We start from the raw sequence: 26,350 nt of genomic DNA, 5'->3' as shown, positions 1-26,350 counted from the left end.
TGGTTTTGTTCCTAATGCTGTTATCATTTATCATCCTCTTGTAAAGCCAGAACTGGCTGCTCACCCGCCTTCCCTCTATGCTAGGTTTTCTGCTTCCCCTCCACTCCTGCCCTGGCATAGAAACAGCTTGTATGCCAGAAACAAACTATCTTTCCACTGAGTACTAGAAATGACACAGCATCCTTTCTGGTCCCTGAAGCCACTGCTGTGACCAATGGTGATAGTTTGACTGGGTTTCAGCTCTTGGGGGCTTTGGAGGAACAACTCCAGTCACGGAGTGGAAAGCTCATGGTAAGCTTATTTGATAGCTGGTCTTTATCCCGTAGAGGTGGTCCTGAATCTGGGAACTCTTACACATCTGATGCCTGTGGGAGGACATAAGTGTTCAAATACTAGAGATGGAAAAAGGGATGCAGTTTGCAAAATCCCTACCCTTCAGCTCAATATAAGTCCCTCAAAGCTGCTTGGGCTATATCATGCCTGTGTCAGGGCTGTGGAATATGTGGGGCTAGAACATGACTGAAAGAGCATCCTGCCATCTTCAGTCTTGCATCCGTGTCCCAAAATAATCAACAAGCAGCCCTCTAACTGCAGAACAGTGGTCCATCAGTTTTTGTGGACAAACTGAAATAACTCAGAGGCAAGCAGAAATATCTGTTGGGACTTGGAGATGACAGGATGAAGAAAGGAGACTTAGCATTCACCCCTTTCTTTCCACTCTGGCAATGATTTCAGATAACAGCAACCTGAAGCCTGAAAAAATGCGTTTGGAGCTGGAGGTATGCAGCACACTGCTGCCATTTGTGGTATAAGCATGAACTGTGCCAAAGGATTTGTTTCTCCTCACTTCCCTGTCTCACTCTTGGTTCAGCAGCAAAGATGAGTCTCATCTCTAGAAGCCTACAAGCATTGTGCTGTGTTTCTAGAAATGCTGTGTACACCCTGTATGGCACTCTTCAGCCCATCTGGGAGAGCCAGGCTGTAATGGTAAGACTGCTTGCAGAAGGACCGGCTTTGTGAGGCTTTTAATGATGAGAGCTCCTTTTTTGGGAGGACTGGCCCTGGTGTCCTCTTAGTGGTTTAGCAGTGTCTGCATTACAAATCTGCAGCTGGGCTGGTAGCACCGTCTCTGATTTCAAGCTTCTCACGGTCCGGGCTGGCCCTACACTATTAGGTGTTCTCTAGGAGAGTGCAAGTTGACTCTTCCAGTACTGACTGGCATATCTGGACAGTATTTCTCATACAAACTCTTTGCAAATGTACTGCTTGCCAGTTGGAATTGCAATGCTGAGAATTGTGGCATTAAATCAGCTCCCTAGCACAGAGCTAGCGTTGCTCTTGCTAGGCTCAGAAGGATTTTGATAGGTATTGGACTCCAGGCAGAAGCCTGTTTTGGTATGAAATCTTCCAGTAAGCAGAATGATGTCACTCCATGGGCAGGCCGTCATCCTTTTCCTATGCATCTGCCGGAGCTGCCAGCATTAGGCTCTTACTATCCTTATTTATAGAGCAATATAATTGTTCTGAGCACTTTAGAGGTACATAAAAGAGAAGATTCCCACTCTGCAAGGAGCTGACAGTAACTCAGATGTAGAGGAGTCGTGGGACAATAACTCAAGTTCTGAGGCAGACATGGGGGAAGAGGAGCTCAGGGCAGAACTCTTTGCAACAGGAGGCTGGGAGAAGAGGGAAACTATTGGCAGCAATTCGGTGCAGGAAGCAGGTGTGGTGATACGGCCAAGGTGATGGCGAGAGAAGCTGAAAGTGGCAAGGCAGAAGGCTTAGGAGTTGACTAGGCAGAGAAAGGGGAAGTGTAGGCAGTAAAACTGCTGTCAATGGATGGCTGAAAGGCAACCTAGCTAGCAATATTCCATTCCTTTTCTGCTCCCAGCACTGAGAAAACTGAGAACATCTGCACCTTCCTCACCCTCCTTCTGCTGCTCTGGCTGCTGAGAAAGAGAGGGAATAATGTTAATGGTTATCGTTAGCAGTACTTGCGGTTCATCTGCCGGGAAGGGACAAGAGCTGCGTTTGCCAGAGAAGTTCACTTGTAGTTGGTACTGCTTGCTCCAGCCAGGGCTTTGCCTTCATGGCTTAAAGGTCACCAGCACCTGAAAACCATTCCTGCGCAGTGCCAGGCAGCCCAGTGCTGGGACTCGTGCTGTCGCCTTACCGGGCACTGCCGACGGACATGGCAGGGCTGCCACCACCTGCCTTGCAGAACTGGCACAAGAATTGTGAGGGTTTTTCCTTGGTGACCAGGGGTGGAGAGCTGTGTGTAATGTGTCTCCTCCTTCATAACATGCTAAGCAAATCCTTGCATCGTTTCTCCCTGCAGCTGTAGTTTCCAGCGTCAGCTTGTGGGTCCCTTGGGCGGAGGCAGACCCCTGTCTTAGGTACATCTAAGCTTAACAGCAGTGGAGTTGCTCTTTTTTCACCTCCCTTTTATGGATCTGTGTTCCCCAGTGAAGGCAGTTACAGACTGCAAGTCAGCAGTGTCCCCTGTCCAAGTCAGTGCATGTCATCCGTGCTGACCTTCCTCCACAAGCGTGTGGGTGAATGGGGAAGAGGGCTGCGAGGTTTTGCTTTTTTGTGTGCCTGTGGTAACGGGCAACAACTGCTAGGCAGAGAGACACCCTTGTCCCCCCGCCTCACCCTCCCCTCTGACTTTGTGCCCTGCTTGGGGCTAAGCACCTGTGCTGCCTTTTATTAATCTTCTCCTGGGACAGCGCTATCAACGGCCCATCAGCGTTCAACATGCCCTCAGTCACTAGCTTTAACTCGATTAGGGCAGTGAGGAGTGACTTACAGGGGAAGCTCTTCTCCACAGGCAGTATTTGCATACAGTGATTGATGCTGATACGTCCTCCAAACACATCCACGTTTTGCATTTTAAACAAAGCAATTGCTGTAGAACCGCTCCCTGTCACTCAGTGGGATTCCCGGTGCCAGCATAGGATGTGCCTTTCTTAAAATGCCCTCTCTCTTTCCCGAAGAGGACTCTCAAGTGGGATGAAGAGAAGGTCACTGACTCCGCTTTATGTTTGAAGGGGAAGAGACAAAAGCCTGCTGTGTGTCTTGGCTTGTGAACTGCTGGTGGGCAGCCTGGGCTGTGTGGGCAGTGTCACACAGTCAGTGGGCTTTCTGCAAAGGGGGTCAGGCTGGAAAGGGATCCGTAGTCTGAAGCCTCCTGTGTTTCCTTCAAGCAGTCTTTCCTGGTCAGATTTCATGCTCAGGGTAGGTTCCCCCGTATTCACCAGCGTCTCTGTCTTGGAAAACATGAGCAGGCTGGCACCCGTGCAGCGCTGGATATACGGGTGTGTTATCCACCTATATTATGCAATGTGTACAATACATATTATATGCATGTAATATACGTATGTATTACGTGTATATATTATGTGTGTGTATACACACACATTTATATGTGTATGTAAAATATTCACTTTGCCAAATTGTCCAAAGCCACAAAAGACGCCATGCTTTCTTCCAGTTTCTGCTGGGGATTTTATTGGCAAGGACGTGTCCAAGTGAAGTTCTGATTTGGAGGTGGTGGCCTGAGCCGTGTCTTTCTCTGCAGAGGAGAGTGTGCAGGGGAGGAACTGGGCGAGTTTAATTTCTGTTTGAAGCAGAGGCAAAAGCAATAAAATAAAATCTGGAGTGATACTGTGGGTATTGCAGCTTGCTTTGCAAAGGCGGCAGTTTTATCTTCTTTATTATATCCTAAGTATTTAATTTCTTTCAAAACAAAAGAAAATTTGCCCAGAAAGTAACCTCTTTGAACAGCAGCAGGGACTTATCTGTAATTCAGGCTGCAGGGTTCTTTGGAGCAGGCACTCAGTCCTCCCCTTTGTTCGTGAAGTGCAATGATCACTGAGGCGGCTAAACAAATAATAATCATTTACACAACGCTCTCCACAGGTCCCAGAAAGAAGGTCTCCTAGAGGTTGTCAGTGCTCTTTGCCTTCCAGGTGCTCGTGGCTTGCTGCACTAGGAGGGCTTAACACTTACAACAAAATTCAGAGGCTCCAGTGAGACCCAGAAAAGTTTTGCTTAGGCTTAGTAGGAAATACCTGTTTTCACCCATTCCTGTCATTACTTTCTCATCTTTGTGCTGATCTCAGAGGATTTGCAATGTACTGCTTGTTGCCCATTTCATGTCTGAAGACTTCATGGTTTTGCAAAGCTAGGCACTTCATTATTGGGCTCACGCTGCCTGGCTCCATAGATGTGGGAGCTCCATGGAGAAGGTGGCCCTTTCATCTCCTGCCACACCATATTAATTTTGCAAATGTGACAAGCTCAGCTTTGCAAAAATAACATATTGCCCATGTCTTGTTCTATTTAATATTGTATTCAAATGGTCTAAGTGCTCAGCGATGTGGGCTGGGGGAAACGGCTCTGCAGACTTCTTTGTCACTTGACTGGCAGCTGGCTTCCAGAAGTAATTATAGCTGTTCAGTGCCGTGGTACACCTAACCTCTGGGGGATTAGTGAGGCATCAGGTGCATGGTGACGAAGAGGCAAGAACAGAGATGCTCCACTTCCCAGGCCTTAAAGGCCATAAGCTTTATAAATCCTATATCCACTTGGACTTGGGACTAAACTGAAAAGGAAGTATTGCAGTGATCTTGCGAAGGTTGTTCTAAGTTTCCAGAAATCCAAACAGGGAAATTTAGACCTTAAGAGTTTGAAAGTGAATTGCATTGCCATCGTGTGGATGCATGGAAGCTGATGTCCACTCAGAAAAATTCTGGGACCCTAGTTTCTTGCTTAGAAAGGGAAACAAAGTCATGATAGTTATGAAGGTTGTTAAGTCAGGATGCTTAACAAAATGTGGAGTGAAATTACAATAACAATTTAACTATGGTAGTGTCCGAATAAACACCGAAGTTAGTTTGATTAAAGTGATATAGGTAAATAGTATGAATAATAGTCTAATGTGTTCCTTAATGTCACTACTTAGTGACACTGGGTGCTTACAGAATTAGGTGTTAGAAACATTAAGTACTTCAAAAATGAATATGCAAAATAGATAAAGTTGTACAGGATCAGCATGACTGTGGTGCCTTCTTCAGGGTGGTGTTTCCAGCCACCAGACTGCAGGAAGAAATATTAGGTAAAATCCGGTCTGTTCTGCTTGAACAATAAAAACTGTTGAAACTGATAACTTGTTAAGTTTCTACTTAAATAAATGTGATTTTCTGTAGTAATTACAGTACCAGAAGCAGACCTGCCAAAGTAACGAGTGTTAATTAGGCTGTGTGTAATCTTAAAACTAATCTAAGTCAATAATTGCCAGGCAAGAAAGGGTAGGTTTGCAAATACTCATGGTGCAATGATCTAAACCGAGGAAGTAAAACTGTAGTAGTGTCTGTGCACCTGTAGGGCATGTCACCTGGAGGCTGGGTGCTTCTGCAAAAACCTGCACTGGAGGCATAGGACACATACCAGAGCTTCTGGGTTTTGCGATTGGGACCCCTCTGCCTTTGGCCTCTGGTGTTTCCTCACAGGTAGGAATCTGGACGTAGCTGTCACAGAAGGAACCCCTGATGGTTTCTGCCTTCTGCTTCAAGGTCCCCTGCTCCCAGTTCCTTGAGTGGAACTTACTCTGTATTTATCACCTGTTCTGCTCCTGGCTTGTCCCTTCCTGGCTGTGTCTTCAATAGCCTGGCCATACCTTAGCCAGCATCTTTCATAGGTGTCTGCTTGCTCCCTAATACTTGTTCAGAAGCAGGAATTGTGCTGCAATATAAAAGAAAATCCGGAATCAGTGGGGAAGGGGGGAAACAGTTTCCAGGCACAGCACCAAGACACGTGCTGGATCATGCTTTTCAGTGTATCTTGCCGAGGAAACTGAAGAGATCATCTGGCCTTTCATTCCACCCTAAGGCTCCGTCTGGATCAGGCGTCATATAAGGGTTCAGGCAGAACACTCTTTGCTAAAATGTTCTTACAGGCTGTTGCATGGTCTTCATATGGTAAAGCCCAGTTTGCAGTAGTTTAAATAAAGAGCATTCTAGAATATATAGTTCTCGTCTGTTAAGACTGGGACAAGTGAGGGACCAATACTGGATCACTGGGACATAAGGTATGATTTCTGCTGTTGCCAGTTCCTCTATCATACCCACAACCTCAATACAGTTATTACATGAACAAATACAAATATTTTGCTTACGCAGTTTTTCCCAGCACAGAATTAGGTGGAATGGGGGAAGATGAAAAGCCATTTTTCTGTAGGACATAGCCAAATGAGCAAAAAGTAATGAGGAATCATCTAAGCAGGTGACTTCAGAAGAATCAACAGGACTTTTAAGGTACTGAGGAGCAGTGGAAAGAGGGCAAGGACACTGGAGCAAAACTAAGTGAATTCTTTGTGCCAGTCCTTCCCTGTGATTCTAATTTTACTTGGTAATTCAACCAATTTACCTGATTCAAAGTAAAGCTCAGTGGTCTGTGACTTTCCAGCTCACCCCATATGCCTTTTTTAGAACAACTTACAGCATTTGCTACCCTTCATTACTCCAGCAGAAAGCTGATTTTAATGAGGCAATTCATGTTTTTAGCAGCTCAGCCACTTCCATCCCAAACTCCAACAGATCTCTTGGTTGTATATGGTACATGGTCCTGATAGCTTGTTATTTAGCAGTTTGTTCCAGCACTTGCTCTCCTGACACTTCAGTCTCAGAAGGTGTCTCACCTTCATTACTTGGAAAGGGTAATTCTGGGAGAAAAGTCTCTCCAGCATGTCTTTCTCTGGTACAGCCTGGCACAGAGAAGGACTCTCTTTTGATGCCTGGGTAAGTACTTGCCCTTAAGGCCTGCTTCTCCAAAAGATACTTTGTGTGCTGCAGCAACACTTATAGCCACCTCTTCTCCATAAAGAGAAGTACTAGGAACACATGGACGCGGAGCAGGAGGGACCCTGTGGCTCACACAAGTGTGTACAGGTTGAGCTGCTTTTCACAGGTAACCGTAGCTTTTGCTGCCGTACATCTTGCTGGGAAGCAGTCCCAGAACTTCCTTACTCTGAGTCTAATGCCCCTCATTCCCTCTGCTTTGGGTTCCTTGCTCCTGGCTACCAAACCCCAAATTTGGGATAGGTTGAATTCTGCTTCTCAGCCAAAGAGATGATGATTCCCAGAGAACAGAGCATGAGGTGAACGTATGGGGAAATCTCTTGCTGGTGGGGAAAGTATCTTTCAGCTTTTCTTGTTGGCGTTGAAGAGTGCTAGTCTCTGCCTGCCTCGTTCAGGTGGACTTTTCTCATCCTGCCCGATATTACTGTCCCATCTAGAAGTACAGAATATGTAGTAAAAAGACATAATAGCTGCCTGTCACTCCTGCTGTATGCGGGAGTCTGATTCAACTTCATTGATGTCTTCAGGAAATCTTCAGCTTCGTTGGCGCCGAAGCTCTGAATTGATACATTCTCCCTTGCACTACGTATTTTTCCTTCCCTTTCCTTTCCTGCCTCTACTTGCAAACCAGGAGAAATCATCCAAGATTCATTCTAGGAAGAGAAGGAACAGAGCAGTCATATTGAGGGCTAGGGTGAGGAACAAGGTGACACTGGTGTTTTCCATTGTTATTGGTTGCTTCTCTCTTCCTCTGTCAGGAGCATGTTGGCCTCCCACCTACGTGCTGCACTCTCACTGATGCGTGGGCTCATAGTGAAGGTAGGGCAAAAATCTTCATGCCTGTGTCATCGTTTCCTTCTAGGCTGGTGAATGGAAAACAGGCAGTAAAGCTAGTTATGTCAACGAGTTAGGGAACAAACTGTATCACATTTTCTTATCTTTGTCATCCTCCTCTCACTCTTTCTCCTGGAAAGCTCAAAATACATCTGAGCACAAAGTCAGGAACCTTCCTAGTCATGAGAAACAATCCAGCAGAAACAGGTGGTACCTATGGTGTGGACTGGCAGGGAAATAATATTATGCCCGTGTCTCCTCCCTCCCATGAAGAAGTGGAGGTTAGGGACTGTGAATGGAGAGGAGTAACAGAAGAGAGATTATTTTTTCAACCTGCTTAGCAGCAGCAGCAACTGTGAAGCATAAAGTGAAATGCAAAAGGTGGTTGACTCCTCAGCCAAGTCTGAAGCACAGACATGCTGAGATGCTGCTTAACGTTCTTTTTTGTGTTATCATTATACAGGTTTTTTTTCTCTCCTTTTTGTTTCAAAGCTACTACAAGTTCCCAGCTTGCTGGGTAGCTAGTTACCTGAAAAGTGCTCATGGAGGGGATGATGATGTCATTTCTGAATTGTGACTGGGACACTTTCATGAAGGACATCTAGCCAGCTGCGCTCACCTTGTGAAGCACTGTCCCAGTGCAGGTTAGCCCTTGGCGTATCACAGCTGAGTCACAACTGCTCATAGACATAGCCCAGGCAGTTTCTGTTGCCGTTTCTGCTCTTTGACTCTGTTGATCTTTGTAAAGAGTAATGCTTGTCGGCCGGGTGAGCAATTCATGCTGTGGAGGGTTCAGGGCCAGACTCAGTGTGCTGTGGTGACCTGTGTGAGAATAAATGTAACCAGCAGAGTGCGAAACCTGGTACCAAGGAGGTGGCAGCATTCGTACTTAGTATGGCATCTCACTGACAGCTTGGGGGTGATTTATTTATTCCTTGTATCGGGATAAATAACGTGCACAGCAGTCAGGCAGCTGTAGGCAGCCTAGTGCTATCTTTGTGAGAGTCCAGAGGACTGACAGGAGCAACTTAGCAACGTGCTCTGGGACACAGGACAATCACAAGCTTTGGAATGAGTCATTGATGCCCCATTTTGTGGACACGTTCCATGTGAAAAGCAAAAAACAAAGGCAGATCTCGAGTCTTGGTCCAGGCTGATTCAGCCAACGCAGTAATGAGTTGTTCTGCCCAGAATCTGCGAGGGCCCAGGCATCACTTATCTGAGGTTTCAGCCGCTTTTTAGGACCTATTTATTTGCAAGCAACATGCCCTGGGGAAGAAGAGGCGAGCCAGGAGCCTGCTTTGCGTACGGCTCCACGTGCTGGGCAGCGGGGCCACCCAGCGCAGCAGGTCTCACCGAGCTCAGGGCGCGCTCCGGGTGTGAAGCTTTTCCTCTTCTCACACGGTTCTACTCTGCCTCAGCGCGGGCTGGCAGGCTCAGGGGGGATCTGCAAAATGGGGTCATGTTTGCTTTTTATAATTTAAAATTTTACGTAAGGTTCTCATAGTTACAATAATGACCTTATTTTTTAAACCCCCCAAATCTCATTTGCCTGTTTACTGAGGTTTTGTTTATCCTTTGCCCGTTTACAGCTGACAGCGTACACGGAGTCCAGGCATTTTCTTTTTCTTCTGAAAAGGGAAGGCGGTCTATTGATTCAAGGAAGTTGAATGTATGTCCAGGCTTTGCGCGCTCTTTTTGACTGCTTGTTTCACTCACGGTTGTACTTCTGGGCACACTTTGAAGGTGCTGAAGATTTATTTGCGAAATGTTTTTATTGTCTGTGATCATTGAGTGAGAAAGTGGTGGTGTTTCTGTAATTGCTGTAACTCAGTTTGGGTTAATAACTGTTTTGCTGAGAGAACACAGCATCATGGGATCGCAGCTTTTCTAGTTGAGCGCTGGCAACCCCACACATCGCTGTGCACTGCCCTGCTGCACGGCCGGGCTGGCTCACCCAGGCAGGATTTTGGGGTTCTCTTGAGTTGTGCGGTGGAGCCTGAAGTAAGCATCCTATGTCACTGATTTGGCATAGCTTGTCTAATTAATTAGAGGTGCTGTAGAAGCTGCCGTGATCTAGTCTGACTGACTGTGGACTGTGTCCCAGCCTTGTATTTCATTCCTGTCTGCAAGTATAAGCTTGAGAATGAAGGGGAGGGATAACGTGGCCGAAATGGCAAGTAACAGTGCCGTTTTGCACGTGCCCTCCTGTATCCCTCCCCTCGCTCTGGTGAGGGTCACTTCGGTGGCATCGCATTCCTGGCAGGAAAGGGCTGGAGAGCCAGGACATCTTGCAGAGCCTTAGCAATGGGAAACAATAAACATTGTTAACTGGGGTGACCCTCCTTCCAAGTGGGAAGGTATCTGGAACAGTGAGCTGGCTGCTAGCCGCAGGGGCCTTGTTTTTAAAAAAGGGATGCGGAGCATCTCGATGTGGTCAGCTGCCACAGGGGACTGCATATTCACGGGTGGCATCCCCACCCACGTGGGCGGTGTGCCAGAAACAGGGCAGAAAGAGAGACTACCACAGCAGTGTAGAAACAAAAATGCATCAAGGATTAGCCCGGGAAACAGGCTGGATCATTGCAGGTGCCCCATCATGAGAAATGGTAGGTTGTGCTGGAAAGAAGAAATGTGCGGAAGCAGCAGCAGCGATAGGATTTTCTGCAGCTAGAAAAAGTGAATCTGAGCTAGAAGTGCTCAAGGCAGTGGGAGAGGTGGGGTTAGCACCCCAAAAAGCTGATGCTTGTGCTAATGCTGTTCCCATAAGCATCACTCCCATAGGACACTGCTGAATTTTTATGATGTGATGACAAAAACAATGGGGGAAATAAGTGCTTACCCCAGGCTTGGTTACAAGGGTTCATTAGGCTGAAAAATATCTGATGAAATTGTACTTCCTAACACTGACCCAAAAGATCATTGATTTGTAGTAGCATTAACCACTGACAAAAAATATAAACAAGAGTTTGGTTAATGTGTTTGAGTTTAATAATGTAAATGGTAATAGAAAATTACTTGCAGCATTGACTTCTTTCAGTATTGCGATGGAAAAGAATTTACAATGCTGGAAACATAATTATTGAAGGTGATTATAATTTTGGCTTCAGTTAAATCGTTTTCCTTCCAAATGTAACACTCTCCACTCCAATGAGATTATTCATAACTTATGTATTGCACTCGACTTAATTGGCATATGGTGTAAATTAACCCCTCTCAAAAACATGATTTATGTGCTTTGTTCTAACCGATCTATTAAATGCAGCCTTGTTTTGTGTTGATTCTTGCCAATTTAGGTAAAGTGATTTCATTTTGCTCTGTCCTGGCTTCTTCTTATCTGATTGCTGCCCTGCCTTTTATTATTCAACAATTGCAGTTATGTTGGGGATGTGTGATAAAGATTATTGAAATGTAATGCCAGTTTCTTGAAATCAGAGAACAAAATGTATAATAATTGCATTCATCAAAATAATGGATTGGATTCTGAGACTTTTTATAGAATGGTCAATGTGCTGATTTTAAGCATTTAGAAAAGCAAGAGTTTGGTATTTCTGAATTAAGCAAGCTGGGATTTCTGAACAGAAATCAGCTGCTGCTTGTGCAATAGGAAAGAATACATTTTAAAAATTCTTTTATTCAATACATCAAGGAATGCATTAAACTCTTCTGTTTTTAAAACACTCATTTGTGTTATAATGAAAGAATTATATCAGAGAATGGCCAAGGTGCCTTTTTAGGTTCCTCTGTTTGTTTCAGATGGATGAAAAGGAGAAAAAAGGTCTATTGGGGAAAAGGCCGTATCCATGTAAAGGAGGAAGGATTCCAATCTGTTATTGTTATTAATGTTAGGAAAATATGGATTAAATAGGCTAATCTTGTTTCTAAGCTATTTTGAAGGTAAATGTGAACTCCAGTAGTGCTGTGAATGAAAGCGTAACAAAGAGATGCAATGAGCGTGTGTGTTTGTGTGTAGATAGCTACAGAAAGAGAGGTCTGTATCTGTCTTTGTATCTCAGATAGGGACCAGGTTTTTGTACTTGTCTTTAAAGCATCAAGATCAAGTGGTGGAAGGCAGCCATTTGCCTTTCTCATTATCACATTTTCCGAACTTAACTGGTGCAATGCATAGCCAGTGAAGGAGTAAGGCTGGCAGCTCTGCTTCCTGAAAATAAATGGCTGTGGGTGAAATCAAGAGACCTAGAAGATGGTGAATGGCAGGGAAAAGTGAGCAGGGGACTGTTTGTTTTGTTTTCTAATACAAGCTGTAGGAGCATGACATAGGATGAGCTGATGGCATGTTCAGAACAGGCAAAGGAGATACTTCTTTGAGTCGTGAGCCATGGAACTCACTGCTGCAGGATGCTGTGAGTTGTGTGATGGCTGCTGTGATTGAAAGCGGGACTGAAGAAATTCATGTAAGAAAAAATCATTGGGGTGTTCAATGCAAAGGCCTCGTCTGTAGCTCAGGTAGTCTTTGATCCTTAAATCGCTTGGAGACTTCATTATACCTCCTTGCCCTGTTTTTATGTTCTTCTCTGGTCATCTGCTTCTGGGCACTTTAGCAGAGGGGGGGAACTGGCCTAAACGGGTCTCTGGTCTGAACCAATACAGCTGTCTCCACATGTGCTATGTGTGCTGCCAGGAGATGGTTGCAGTCAGCGTGACTGGTTAGATTTACGAAGGGCTTGTTGAAGCATTGAAGTCTGTAGCCAGTCTGTGATGTGTCAGTGGTAGCCATTGTCCGCCCTCTCAGTTTTTCATGCTTTGAGCCTTTGGCCAGTTCTGATCTTTCCTCTGACTTCATTCCTACTTATAATTATTTGGATGCTGCTACTCCCAGAGCTGAAGACTTTTCTAGCCTCACCCAAGCCCCATGGAAGGAAGCACACAAAGACCAGACGCATGATGGGCCTCTCAAAGCTGATTAGCACTAATGTAAGGAGACTTGCTGGCTGCAGTTCTTTTGGAGCAAGGACGCTGGTTTTGGCTGGCTGGCAGCAGTGGTTTGGGTCAGGGCTGTTGTTTTGTTGAACCATCTTGTGCTTTCCAAAACCAACTTGCATTAGTTGCTTCTTGGCCTCTGTCTCTTCCAGCCGCCCCAGCGCACTGCCAGGTTAGTCCTCCTGCTCCCCAGAGGCAGGTGTTCAGGCTTTGCTCGTGGTGTCATCTCAAACTGGTTGCAACTGGAGAGAATGTTTTTGTAAAAACAGCCAGGCACACAGCACCACCTCTCCAGCTTTCTGTGACTGGACAGTTGAAGGCTGAAGTTTTCTGTACATCAGCTAACGTTTGCTTTGATACCCTGTATGATACCTTAGCCTGAAAGCAAAAAATCTTGTTGGTTTTCATTTTGTTTTGTGTGCGGGTAGCCACAAACAACTACTGCAATCATGTTTTAACAGGTGCAGCTTAAGAACATATCCCAGCAGTTAAACATGCCTTTAACTTGGGGGAGAGAAACATATTTAGAGAACACAACAGTAAAGAAACCTCCTTCCCTCTCCAGCTAATCAGAGAAAAATAGAGTATTTTTCTATTATTTCCTGTGAAGCTCTTCCGTAGGAGGAAATGTCAGGCTGTCCTCAGTTTCTCCCAATCCTCGGTGTGCTTACTATAAAGACAGCCCCCTCCCTCCCTTTTTTTTCTTAATTCCAATGTGAGCGAGCAATAGTATCAGAAGTAAGGAAAGCCTTGGAAAACCTAGGCAAAGGAGAAGGGTGCCCAGGAAATGTAAGGAAGGCAGTGCCACTGCAGGGGCAAGGGACCAAGGAAAGGTCACTTCCCTTGAACGGTGTCTGAAGAGACCTTTGGGGCCCGGGCGCTCCGGAGTCCCCTGGCTACCCTTGCCAATCCCTTGGCAGCAGCAGCTCCCATGCCACGTAAAATTTTCAGAACCCCCAAACCTGCTCTGCCTTCCACAAAGCCACAGTCAGACCGCCCCTGCGCTATATTTCATCCAAAGCAAAGTCTGATTTGAAGTCCTGCTGTGGTGGCCAAAGCCAAACCTTCTGTGAATGGATAGAACGTTCAGAGGACCAAGCACCCCGTGCCGATGGGCTCGGGGTGGGGGGGGACACTGAGTGTGAACTTGGGAAGGGCTTGTGGCAGGTCAGAGGCTGCGCCTGCCACAGTCAGAGGGGTGGTGGCTGTGGGGTTGTGAGTAGCTGTTGTATGTGTAGAAGCCCCCCGTGGTGCTTCACCTCCCTCTCCGGCTCTGCGCTCATCTTGTTTTTTCATTCAAGCTCATTTCTAGCCCATGGCCTTTCCTACTGGCCACCACTCACCCAGCCACCTCCTCCTCCTGAGGGCAGGCTGGGAGGCCTCTTGGCTGCCTGGTTTAGCCGCATCATCCCTGTGAGCACCACTGCCCGGGAGAAGGACTGTAGCAGCGCTGGCCGAGTCGAGGCATGGGGAGATGGTGGTGCTTACGCAGGGTGTGGTGCTGTCTATGCTCAATAGATTCGGAGGCAGAATAAAAACCTGGGGTCCTTGTTTCTCACGTCTCTGCCCCAATTACCCCAGTGTGTTTCCTTCTGCTTTCTCAAGCAGACTTGAGCTTGCCCTCTGGCACCGCCTGAACAGCAGCTCAATGCAAATGCCATGACTTCAGCACTTGCACCCACTATAAAGCGCCGGACAGCTGCTGTAATACTTGCAACATTCATGATGTCACTGTTGGGTTTAAGCCAGTGGTCTATTTTATGATTAGAAATTTTGTTTTTTCACTGGAACAATGTCAAAGCTTTTTCATTGCTAGCTCATGTTTATTCCCTGCACCAGTGAAGTGCTGAATGCGGGGAGAAAACAAGTGAGTGGCAGAAACGGACCAGTCTGTGACAACAGTGCCTAACAAGTCCTTAGCAAAGCTAATCTCACAGAAACTCAGAAACCTGCTGAGATTTTTTTTCCTGGATATGCGAAAACACCAAATTAGCGTTTCTAAAGTGAGCAGGCTGGGGCTCTCCTCCCCTTTCGCGCAAGCACAACTCATCCCTTCCCCCAGCCCAGCCTGTCTGTGGGGCTACATGCATCCCGAGGGACAAAACAAGCAGCCCCTAAACACAATAAACATTACTCTGTCTGGGTTAGTTTTTACATTTCTGTGTTTTATTTCTTGTTTTGTTTGAAATGACCTGTACCACAAGAATACAATTTATTTAACAGGTTTTATCTTTTTTTTTTTTTTTTTTTTTTTTTTTTTTTTTTTTTTAAGGAGCAGATAATAGTTAAGTAGATACTGTTTATTTCACTGACTGCCTATAACTCCCTGCATCATTCTCACAGGCTCTGTCTCTCTGGCTTCTCCACATAACCCAGCCACAAGAACAACAGAGTGGCCTTTGGCCATATGATTGATTATAGCTTGTGGATACAAAGTGGAAGCTCTTTTTCTCAGCTCCAATTGGTAATAAAAGCTCAACAAGTTACATTCTAGGGTCTTAATGACTTTCCCCTCTAATAGCTGCTTACATGTTTCTGGTGCAGCATGTTGTATTTTATATATTTGTAATACTTTAAAAAAAAAAAAAAAAAGGATGACATAGCTTACAGAGAGAAAAATAATGCCCCCTTAGCATGAGCAATACTGCAAGGTTCTGATTGTTGTGGGGGTGTTTCTTGTAGCTTCACAGTTTTGCTGCGAGGTGTAATGCCCAAGTTTCCCCAGAAACCTAATTCTGTGTGGTATTTTACCTTGTCTTTTAATTGATCCCCATGAAATTTGTTTTGCGTTACAGGCCTGATACTGCTGTGCCCAGAGAAGAATGTGCCCAAAACAGAAGAGCTGGTCATTTGGGAAGAAGTGCCTTTTGTAGTAGCTGACAGGTATGTGGTTTCTGTTACCCACACATGCAAATCAGGGGCTGGAGCTACTTTTACCATAGTTGCTGGACATGGGCTTCGTGCTTATTCACTGTCACTGATACACTTACCTCTATTGCTTTTCTTTAAGTCATAGAGCCCAGTTGTGTCCCAAGGCTCAAGCTCCATCACCTTTTGCCCCATGCAGAAGGACAGCTGTATGGCACTGACGCTGTGACTCCTGTATTACAAATGAATGACACGCAGAGCACTGACCCAGCACCCCTCTCCTAGTTCACGTCTCAGCTTCCCCATCCCCAGATTTTTTTGTAAGAGACTGTGAACATTCAAAGACCTAGGCAGTTGCTGAAGCCCCCCTTCCTACTTAAAAGCGCACTGAGAGGACTACACTAAGACGTTACCTTTCTCTGCAAGCCCAGCTCGCTGCGTAGCTGGACGTGCTCCTTGCTTGTGGCAGCATGATAGCACTAGTGACGCACAGCAGATTAGAGTAACTGGGAAGGGATGTATGTGTTTCCTGCACTGGTCTGAAGGGCCCAAGAGACCCGACCTGGTTCCCAATTTCAGACGGTACAAGCCTTTTAGGGGTTAAATCTAGACAGGTGTTTCTGTCCCAGTTCCTGGGGAAGAGTTTGTATTCCTTGCTTAAAGAGATTAATATATGCTAATTACTGCCTGGTTCAGTTCCCATCCTATTTCAGAAGCAATGCAAACATTTCCAGGCATATTATCTTCAAGCAATGGGGGGATATCCAGATGGGCTCCAAGGTTATACAGCTATAATGCAGAAAGAAGGTCCCGGAAAAAAATGCATTTGGTATCTTTATGTTGTTCTGCCAAGGCAGGAATTGCCTCCCTACCATAGCCCTCTAAATAGCCAGCAGTGTCTGTGGGCTAGAAGCTAACTCGGCAGCTCTCCATAATCACGTTTTGTAGCTAGTTCTCCCTCCCTGTTCTGGAAAGCAGGTCTGAGTTCAAATACAACAAAGCTGACAGATCCTTTCTTTTTCTCTTCCCCCTCCCGCCCTCCCCCCGCACGTGACCCTTCCAGCCAGGGCCCAACAAAGTAAGAATTGCTTCTTGGGATGTTTTCAGCCCACTTTGAGACAGCTGCCTTCGCACAGCAGGTCGGACACGATGTGCTGTGGCTGAGCTGGGTGGGACTTGGCAGGGAAGCAACAGTGGTCAAGTGAGTCAAACTTAGAGGTGATAGTGCAGCTCAGCACGTTTGTGAGAGCATTTATGCCACAGCCAGAAAGAGTTGCCAGAGCGCAGCACATGGCAAGCTAGCTCTGTAGTGGTGGTGTGCATTTCACTTTGGTCCCTTGCAGTCACAGATGGGTACAGGGATCATGAGCACAACCAAAAGCCTCTCATTTTCTCCCCAGCTGCCTCTGGGAGGGAGCTGGGGAGAGAAGCATAAATATCTGTTCAAAGCACAAGGCCACTGTGTAATTGCTACCGCTGTGAACATGGAAGCAGTCCCAGCTCCCACGTGCCTTCTGCCCCTCAGGTCTCTGTTGGTTTACTAATGTGCCTGAAGCAAGACTAAATTCCCTTATCAAGTGAGTACAACGTAAGTGAGAGTAGCGATGCCTGTGTACCGGAGGGAAAACTCAGAGGAGACGGAACTGAACTAACTCAAGTACCAGGAGCGGGCTGGCTACAAGAGCCGAGAGGTCGGCACCAGTTAGCAGCCCCAGGCTCCGAGCTAGCCTGGGCACGGTTCTGCAGCCCTGACAGCCCTGCTGCGACATACTCTGCTCCAGCAGAAAACAAGCACCCAGCGTCTCCCTGATCACACGCCTCGGCCCTGTGGAAGGCTTCCTGCCAGGGGCACGTTACTCCTCTGCCACACCACCTTTCTCCTGGGTTAGGCAGGAAGGGACGGAAGCTTGAGGGGACCAGGCAGTAGAGCTACTGGTCTCTCAGCATAGATCGGAGGCTTTTTCTCACATCTACTGCCATGCCACTGACCACAAAACAGAAAATACATTCAGGTTTCATCAGCTCAGGCTGGCTCAAAACTAAGTGACCTAGAAAATAAAAATCTCAGAGAATGCCACCAGCCAGTTTTGTCAGTCACCCACCTTCCCCTCTGGCTACTGGGAATGCAGCAGTTGCAGCTTAGGCAGCAGATCTAAACCAGGGTTTAGAGACAGCAGGAACCTGGTTACGTGAGACCAGTAAATGAACATTCCCCCACTTCTTCTCCCACCACCTCAGGGTCAGGTATTTGCTTTCCCATCTTACCAGGCCCTAGTATAATCTGTGCTAGCTCTTCTGCTGCTGTTGAGGATAATGGGATGAGGCAGGGGAAGACAGTAGCTGGGACATCAGGGGTTTCATGCCACTCTCTAATTTATTTCCCTAGGCTGCCACAAAAAAGCAATCTCTCAGGCTCAAGAGCTGCCTCCTCCAAAAAGCAGTGCCCTTGATTCCTAACTAACATTTGGCAATAAGCCTAAGTCGCTGTAGGGGCTAAGAGCTATCACTTTATTGAAGTCTATGAAAGCCCTGGTTCAGGTTGTATTTATACTTGGGCAGTAACCCTGCAGACAAAGCCCTGTGTTCTCTGCCACAAGGAGTAAGTGGGGAATGGCACTCAGCTGAGCTGAAGAGGCAGGTTTGATACACTATGAGGTGAAAAGTGTGGAAGAATTGTATGTAGTTAGCACCACATAGGAGAGGATGCAGAGATTATCAAGTCAACCCAGCACTGAAGCACAACATAGGGCTCTTTTCTCTTTTTCTTGCCGTCTGGGAAAGGAGACTTGCATTCTCCCGGGACATACATCCTACCTCTCCAGGGGCCTGCAGGGATTGTACATGGAAGGGACTAGCCAGGCGTAATGACACACTGTACAAGGGCGCAGAATATCTTACACAGTTAGGAGCATCTTTCCTGTAAGAAGTGGGGCCTGTATGTACAAGTGTTAGCTGTCACTAGAGGAGCCTCGGAGGCAGCCATTTTGATCAGGAGAGGTCCGGCAGCGCTCTTCTCCAAAGGAGCATCTGCTCTATGGTTAGAGCCAGAAAGGTGACAAAAAGAAGGACCCTGGCTGCTTCCCTTTCTATCTGACCCCTCACAACACCAGCAGATAAAAGTTTATATTGACTCTATTCTTCCTCTTTTCCTGCTTCTGTCCCCCTCCCCCTCCAGCACTGGCGGAGGGAGCTGGGGAGCAGGCGGCCTGGACAGTGCTGAGAGCATCACTGCTCAGAGAGGCTGAGCCCCGATGACCGCCTCAACAAGTGCAAGAGCATATTCAGGTATTTCCCACAGAGAAAACAAACGAAAAAAACTGAAACAGGTGACTGATTAAAAGTTTCCCCCCTCCTGTACACGAAATTCTGCAGTCACGCCGGCAGATAGACATTAAATAATTCTTCCATAATAAATGATTGGAGATAAAAGCCGGCGGTGGCTGCTGCTGCTGTTTGGATTGCTCCGTTGTCTGCATCTTTGTTTCTAGTTTGTTCCCCGGCCACTGTCGGCTGGCGCTGGGGCTGTCAGACCTTTGCCTCTAGCATTTCTAGGAAGAGTTTATGCATGGGAACCTTGCCCTGCAGTTTGATGCTGTAGAAGTGCTGCACAGCTTTGGCGGCTGTCTGCCGCAGGAGGGGCAAGGTCAGGAGCAGCTTGCCTGCTCGCCGGGGCTCCTCGTTGCGCTGACTCAGCTCGTAGTCCTGCAGGGCTTCGTGGAGAAGGTCCTGGAGTTTCTGCACTGCATCCATGTCTTCTATGTGCATGGAGTCTGAGGGGAGGGAGGAAAGACAGCAAACAGAGAAGTCAGACATGAGGAAGGAAATCCTTTATGGTCCTGAAACTAAAAATGCTTTCTTTCCTTCTCTTTCTCATGTGGGGTTTTTTTTGTTGTTGTTTTGTTTTGTTTCTTAAGGGGATAAAAGCACCTTGCTGGCAGGTGTTGGTGCTGCTGCTGCTGTGATGTCTGGCATCAGGCCGAGGAGCTGGCCCTAGCAGTGCAGGGACGGTAAGGTTGCCCCAGGTAAGTGATACGTCGTGCCCTGTGTGCTGCCCATTTTGCCAGCCACCCCAAGGCTGTGCAGGGCCTTTGTGACTTGCACATTCACTTGCCCTCCGTGCTCCTTATGGGGAGAGTCACCCTGCAAGGGGCAGCAGCTGCTGTGCTGCCACTTGGGAGCAATCTCATTAAGAATAATTAACACTGCTATAGCGTTTCATCTGTCTAAACTGCCTAATTGCTGTGCAGCTGCTCAGGGTGTCAGCAAGACAGAAAAGCCCCAGGAGGTCACAACCACTGTGCCCAGGGGTGTTGCCAGCCCCACCTTTGTGCATATGCCCCTGTTTTCAGAGACTGCCAGCAGCTGCTCAGGGGCCTCCTGCTTCAGCAAAGGAAACCCGCCTTGCTCTGTTTCTGAGGCAAAGGTAGCTGGTAGTGACCCAGCCCGGGGCCGAGCTGGGGAACCCCAGTTGAACACAGGCTACCAAACTTGTGGGTAAGTCATGGTGATAGAGGGCAGCACCAAAGAGCAGAGATGTTAGATTAGAGAAGATCACCAGGCACAGCATCACTGAAGATTTCCCCCCTTTTCATCTTGCTGACACTGGCTTCTTTCTTACAACCCTGACAGAGCTGGAGACACCGTTACTTTGCCTTCATTGTTCAGACGCTTTTAACCGATACTGAACCCATTGATAAAGATTCCTCCCACAGGGCAGTGAATTGGGAAGCAGCAGCAAGGGGACACAACGGCAAGCACGCATTCACCAATGTCGTTACGCTGCCTGCCCCTGGAGCCGGGCTCTGCAGTGTGGCAGTGCTCTGGCTCAGCCCACACACATGCAACACCAACATGAGGACATGGGTTCCTCGGTGTGGCAGCCATGAAGGGGAGGAAAGCGGGCTGAAGTGCCAAGGTCTCTCTAGAAATATGTCATCTCTATGAAGAGCACAACACAAATTAAAGACTGTGAATTTCATAAGATACAGGTACAGTAAATGCTATTTATGATGCATGATTTATAAAGTATTACAACCGTTGGGAAAATATTATGTCTAGCAAGAAAGCTGTTTAAGAAGCTATTTAGAAGGACTGCACTAATTAGAGGATATTAAAGGATTGTATTTCCAAGAAGCCTAGTGAGAAAGGATTGTTCTTGCTGCATTTGCTTTTTTGTATCCAAAAGACCAAGCAAAGAAGCTCAGAGAAGGGTTAGGTGGTAATCACAGTGACCTGAGCTAGCCACAGAGGCTGATTCTGAAAGGTAGGTAAGGAGAAGCATATTGCCACGTCAGTCCGGCAACTTCTTCCAGCCAGGTATCACCTCTGGAAAATATCTGTGCCCCATCCAGGAGTGGCACCTGTTTCCTGGCAAGTTGCAGAGGTCATTTTGGAGACTGGAAGTATGAAGAACTGGAGCTTGGAGAGAAATGTCCTCCAGCCCTTCTGTTGAACGTCCTTCTGGCTGGGGACACAAGGGGAGAAGAAAGTGCAGCCCATCAGAGCTTGCAGATCCCAGTGGGTGCCAGAAGCACCAGGCAATCAGCCATGCTTTGGGTCAAAGTGGGTGCTCTGCTTTTGGGTACTGATGCTGCTGTACGATAGAGAGAATCCCCAAACCGTGCCCTTCTGCTACCTAACTTCTGTAAGGTGATGAGACGTAACAGCACTAAATAACTAGACGTATACAGGGAAAAGAATTGGGGAAATAAAGATCAAAGCCCACCTCCCAACTCTGTGCTGGAAGAAGCTGAAAATTGGCAGCTGACTGCAAAAAATAAAATAACATTGCAGGATTAATTTCCTTGCAATCCATCAGTGAGCTGGTGTCGATGGCATTGATAAACTGTTAATTACGAAATCAATAGCTATGAATTTTTACAGCTGTCAGAGCACTGAGGTGAAGGGAGGCTGCCTGACCATGTCCCCGAGGGTCAGCTGGCCTAGATGTCAGGCTTTGTGTCAGGAGCCCTTCTCCAGTACTGCAGGCATGGGGTACGGGGCAGGTGTGAGAATGGACAAGGCCCACCACCTCCTCACCTAACTCTTTTCTTGCAGCTTCTGGCAGGAGCAGGAGGAGCAGGACCCATTAGTACAGAATTTGCTTCACATCCCCTTGCCAGATCCTGACTTTTGTTCACTTCATCTCAGCACTAAAAGGCACTGGGGCAGGGGTGTGTGGCGGGAAATAAGGTTTAAGCAGTCTGGGACGTCCTTAAACGAACATGTGCTGTATGCTAACCTGGAGGGCTTTCCAACACACAGGTTAATCAATTTGTATTCCTGAGGAAAGAGGACCTAGGCATGCCTAAGGAGGGACTGCTGGCTCCGTAACAAATTCAGTCTACAGCACCCTTACCGTGTCAGAAAAATGGGTGATCATATTGTTGGAACTTGCCTGCTGCTTTGGGCATTAAGGATTAATTACTCAGGTCTCTAAAATGCACTTAATAAAGACAGAGTTCGCTTGAATTATCTTTACCAGTCCCAGCAGGTGTGTCCTTGGTGCGTTACACTGAGGACTCAGATCAGCCACAGCTCTGGCAAGGTCAACCTATTGTCAGCTTCTCTAGTGAAGAGTGAGCGAGCTCCCCCTTCTATTTTCATTTGTTTTAATTCCTAGAAACAAAGGGTCAATATACACAGGACTGCATGGAATAGAGGAAAGTCCCTAGAAGCTGGCTTGCATAAGCAGTTACACCCAGCAAGAATAAGGGAAATTCAGGAATTTATCTATGTGGGAGGCAAGGCAGAAAGCAGGTCTAGGCAGCACAGGTGCTAATCTAAGTGCTCAGCTTTAAAACCTTGTCCCTGACACAAAGGAGCTGAAGCCTGGCCCAGAGGTAGTCTGCACTCCTCCCGTTTTGGAAATCAGCTGTTTGCACGCAAGCACATACATGCAGGCTTTGCAAGTTTACTCCATGTCAAAAATACACTAAAAAAAAAAAAAAAAACTTACATTAAAAGAATGTGAAGGTTACATTAGGAAAATACTTGCCCTATTTTAGCTTCCTTATGTGTGTGTTGTGAGAGGTTTTAATTACATGAAAAATAAGATCTTGTGCTTTCGTCTGTTTCACTATGAATAACAAAGCAGGATGTTTGTGGATTATGCTCCTACATAGCTGCACCTCCAGCTGCACTAGGAGAAACCAGTGGAGTCAGAATGGATTTTCCCATCCAGCTGAGAACATGCTTTGGCCTGCGCCTCCTGACCCTTACCTTGCTTTCTTTCCTCCACAGCGCTGGAAGCAGAACCCCAAAGCAGCTGATGAGTGCTGGCTGTTCTGCTCTGTCTTTGCTCAGTGTTTCTCCACTCCTGACCCAGGCTGTCCCATAAGGCTTACCCTGGGCTTGGTCCTGAAAGCACAGAGCAGCATCAGCAGAGGGTGCTTCTGTTGCACTGTGAAGAACTTGACAGCGCCACGGCCCAGGTCCTGCCATGTCTCCGCTCACAGCATGGGCCAGATAAATGTCCCAGTGTGACACTTACCCTGTCACCCTGTCACAACCACTACCTTAGCACTCAGGCCTCTCTGAGGAGCCCTTCTCCCTGTTTAATCCTGTGACCTTCCTGGTAGACAGGAGGCTGGTTCTTTAACAAGAGTTGATTACATCGCCAAAAGCTGCAGTCCCACAGTCGAGGGAGGCCAGCCTTGGCCATCTGCCCATCCTGGTTCAGTGGCAAAGTGAAGGCAGCAATTAGAGCTAAAAAAGCAATATATGAGAAATTGAAAAAGGGAACTAGATAGCAATTTATATGAATCAGAAGTTATGAAGTGTAGAAAATCGATAAGGGAAGTGAAGGACATCGGAGGAAAATCCATGGCTGGAAGGGCTAAGGACAATAAAGAAGTTTTATAAATATTTAAGAAACAGAAGAAAAATGACCACTTGTAAGGGGGGCTCTTTTAACCTGCAGGTAATTATACTATTAATAGCAGTGCGGAGGAGACAGAAGTCCTCAGTGAATATTTTTGGCCTGTTTAAAGCGCATTATGTACCTGTGTTATATGAAGACTTCTTAGTCTCTGGTTTATGCAAGATGTCAGACATCTGTTAGGGACAAACTTCACAGAAATCTGCAGAGCTGGATAACCTGGCTTTAAGAGTTCTAAAATTGCTGGATGAGGCCCATCTAGGGCAGATTAATGATTAACAAATTTTGGTATTTTTGAGAAATTCAGGATGACTGGAAAAGTTCTAATGATGCACATATTTTCCTAGGTCTTATCTGATAATTTCCATGTTAGCCTGATGTGAACCAGGGCAAAATAAAGAAAAAAAAAATACTTGTATGACGGTATTTAAGAGACATGTAGATGTGGCACTTAGGGACATGGTTTAGTGGTGCACTTGGCAGTGTTAGGTTAGTAGGGGAGTCTGTGATCTTAAAGGTCTTTTCCAACCTAAACAATTCTATGATTCTACTGCCAGTCAACACGACACTTTGGAGAGAGGTCTTGTCAAACAAACCTGATTTCATTCTCTGATGAGATTACAAGTTTGGTTGATAAAGTTAACTGCATAGATATATTAGACCGCCTTTTATAAGGCACTTGGCTTAGCACCACAGGACATTCTCATTAAAAAATTAGCACTATGCAATATCAATAAAGCACACTTTCAATTGATTAGTAACTGGCTAGATGACAGACCTCACAGTAGCTATCAGTGGTGAATCATTCCTGAAGGAGGAGTTTTCTAGTGGAAATCCACAGGGATCAGTAAAAACCCAGATGCTACTCAACATTTTTATCAATGAGCTCTAAGTAATTTCTTTCTTTTAAGTTGCTGCTGCTAAGTATGGATGGCAAAGAGGAATAGAGTGATGTAAAATGGTGAGGGCAAGGCAGCCTCACAGCATTCCGGACCACCTGCTTGTGTGTTGAAGTAGATATACTGAAGAAATATATCTATAGCCAAGGAATGCAACTATGGAACAGGAACTTTATCATGTCAAGCTGTCAGGTGTAAAAGGACCTGGGGTCGTAGGACACAGCTCAGCAAAGACCAGTATCTGGAGGCTGAACTCGGGCAAACTGTTGTTAAGTTATGGTGCCTGCCTTTTTTTTTAAACTAAAAGAACGATTAATTATTAAGAGTCAGCTGCCACGGAAAACATAGATTCTGCCTCTTTTAATTCCTTCAACTTCACACGGGGTGTCTTTCTGGAGGGCAGCTTTAGCTAAACACAGATATTGGACTCGCTGCTGGGCTGTAAGGGTGAATTCTGTGGCCTGCACGATGCAGTTTGGCAAGGAGACCTTATGTGAGACAGTGAGACTCAAGGGATGTAGAGGGAGCCCTCGTCACACAGTAGCGTTAGCAGCTTCCCTTTTGGAAGGGACTCCTGAGCAAATAGTGTCTGGCTTTTGTGCATGATCAGCGCAGCACACAGCACCTCTCGTGTCTCCCACAGCTTGCTGGATTGAGGGCTGCAGCCCTCCCCAGACTGAGATGGAAAGAACTGGGCTGAGGGCCCTGGCCTTTCTAATCCTCTTCACAAGAAGAAACAGAACAGACAACACAGGCTGCTGCTGGCACATCTTACCCTCCACCATCCAGAGCCACAGTCTCCCAGTTAAAAGGGGATTCACTGTCTTCAGTGTCTGTGGTCACTGAACATCTCCAGGACAGGGCCAGGCAGCCCCAACCTGCTGTGGGGGACTGTGGGATTTGAAATCGGGACGAGGGTTTCCCTGTTTGCTGTAACTGACCAACACTACAAAGGTGGATGCAGGCATGGCCCACATCCCCTTTTCTGAACTATGGCACCGGAGTCAGCTTGCTAGTGCAGAAGGGCTCCACAGCCTTTCTTTTACTGCCAGCAACCAGCAGCCAGCCCATCCCTGCCTAGTTCTACTCCCTAACACAGGGCCAGAGCACAACTGGGGCTTTAGCAGCAGCAGCAAACCTCCTTCCTCCCTGCTCCCCAGCTTAGGTCCTGCTCTGTGGACAGAGAAGAGCTATAAGGATGTCAACACTGGCAGAGCACAGTCTTGTGCTCCTCCCAGGGCAGATAACAGCATGGGCCTTGACTCTGTGTCTTGCAAGGCTGGCTGGGCCAGGGCTGTACCTGAATTGGCGAGGGCCAGAGCTTTGAGTGTCACAAACTCCTCCTTTTCCACCTTAAGCTTCTTGTAGCGGCGCACCAGTTGTAGGATGGCCAGGTAGAGCTCCAGCAGCCCCGTCAGACGAGAGTGCTCTTCATCCATGATGTAGTCCTCAGCATAGACGAGCTTGTCCTCGTACGGCAGGGAGCGGTACACAATGCCCAGGATGAGGATTTCCATCCAAGCACTCTGCAGGAGGCTCATCTGGTCCCCAAGGGAGAGGTTGGAGAACCCTGACAGGGCAAAAGACAAGCAGGGTAAAAAGGGTGTGCAGCAAAGCCTCTAGGAGCCTGGGGTCCTTAGCTGCCCTGGGATTCAGCCTAAGCACTCTTCCCCCATTAGACCACTGCTTTCAGAAAAAAACCCAAAACCACCACCAAACTTCGTAAAGTGCCCCTGTCTCTGCGGCAATCAGCACATGTGGTCCTTACCCTTCTCTCCGCTCCCACATACAGCCTCACACAGGAGTTCTGATGCTCTGACCATGTTTATGTCAACCCAAGGTTAATGAGAACCTCTTTTCGATGACCTCTGCTGCTTCTATAGCAGCAACTGTTTTGTATCACATTGTCCTGCTCGCTGTTCCTCTGTAGTTTTGTACTGCAGCCTATTTAGTGTGCCCCAGCTGACTGAAAAGCAGAGAAGAGCTCCAGATGGCAGAAAAGAGGGCTTCTGATGGGACAGGAGGGAATGAGACAGGCCTGAATTACAGACCTCATCTTGGCCAACATG

The 26,350-nt window shown here is 46.9% G+C and overlaps 1 protein-coding gene and 1 long non-coding RNA gene across 5 annotated transcripts in view; one reads left to right on the top strand and one right to left on the bottom strand.

Annotated features, from left to right (window-relative positions):
- Positions 1-15,208: 15,208 nt before the first annotated feature.
- Positions 15,209-26,350, bottom strand: part of ESRRB (estrogen related receptor beta) — an 87,800-nt gene continuing 76,658 nt past the window's right edge. The window contains exons 6-7 of the mRNA XM_037395014.1: positions 25,582-25,851; positions 15,209-19,273 (exon numbers count right to left, since the gene is read on the bottom strand). Coding sequence (XP_037250911.1) covers positions 19,029-19,273; positions 25,582-25,851 — 515 coding nt within the window. The 3' untranslated portion in view covers positions 15,209-19,028. The remainder of the gene's footprint in view (positions 19,274-25,581; positions 25,852-26,350) is intronic.
- The window catches only part of LOC119151263, a 27,971-nt gene continuing 20,316 nt past the window's right edge, over positions 18,696-26,350 (top strand). The window contains exons 1-3 of one of the 4 annotated variants that reach the window (XR_005105358.1): positions 18,696-18,788; positions 19,418-19,525; positions 20,216-21,974. This is a non-coding gene — a long non-coding RNA (uncharacterized LOC119151263). Of the gene's footprint in view, positions 18,789-19,417; positions 21,975-26,350 lie in introns of those variants that run through there. The other 3 variants (XR_005105357.1, XR_005105355.1, XR_005105354.1) reach the window with 3 other exon arrangements.

Source organism: Falco rusticolus, chromosome 7 (genome assembly GCF_015220075.1).
Source record: "Falco rusticolus isolate bFalRus1 chromosome 7, bFalRus1.pri, whole genome shotgun sequence".
NCBI classification, from domain to species: Eukaryota; Metazoa; Chordata; class Aves; order Falconiformes; family Falconidae; genus Falco; species Falco rusticolus.
The sequence above is the reverse complement of the archived record's forward strand: the minus strand, read 5'-3'. Positions and strand labels throughout refer to the sequence as shown.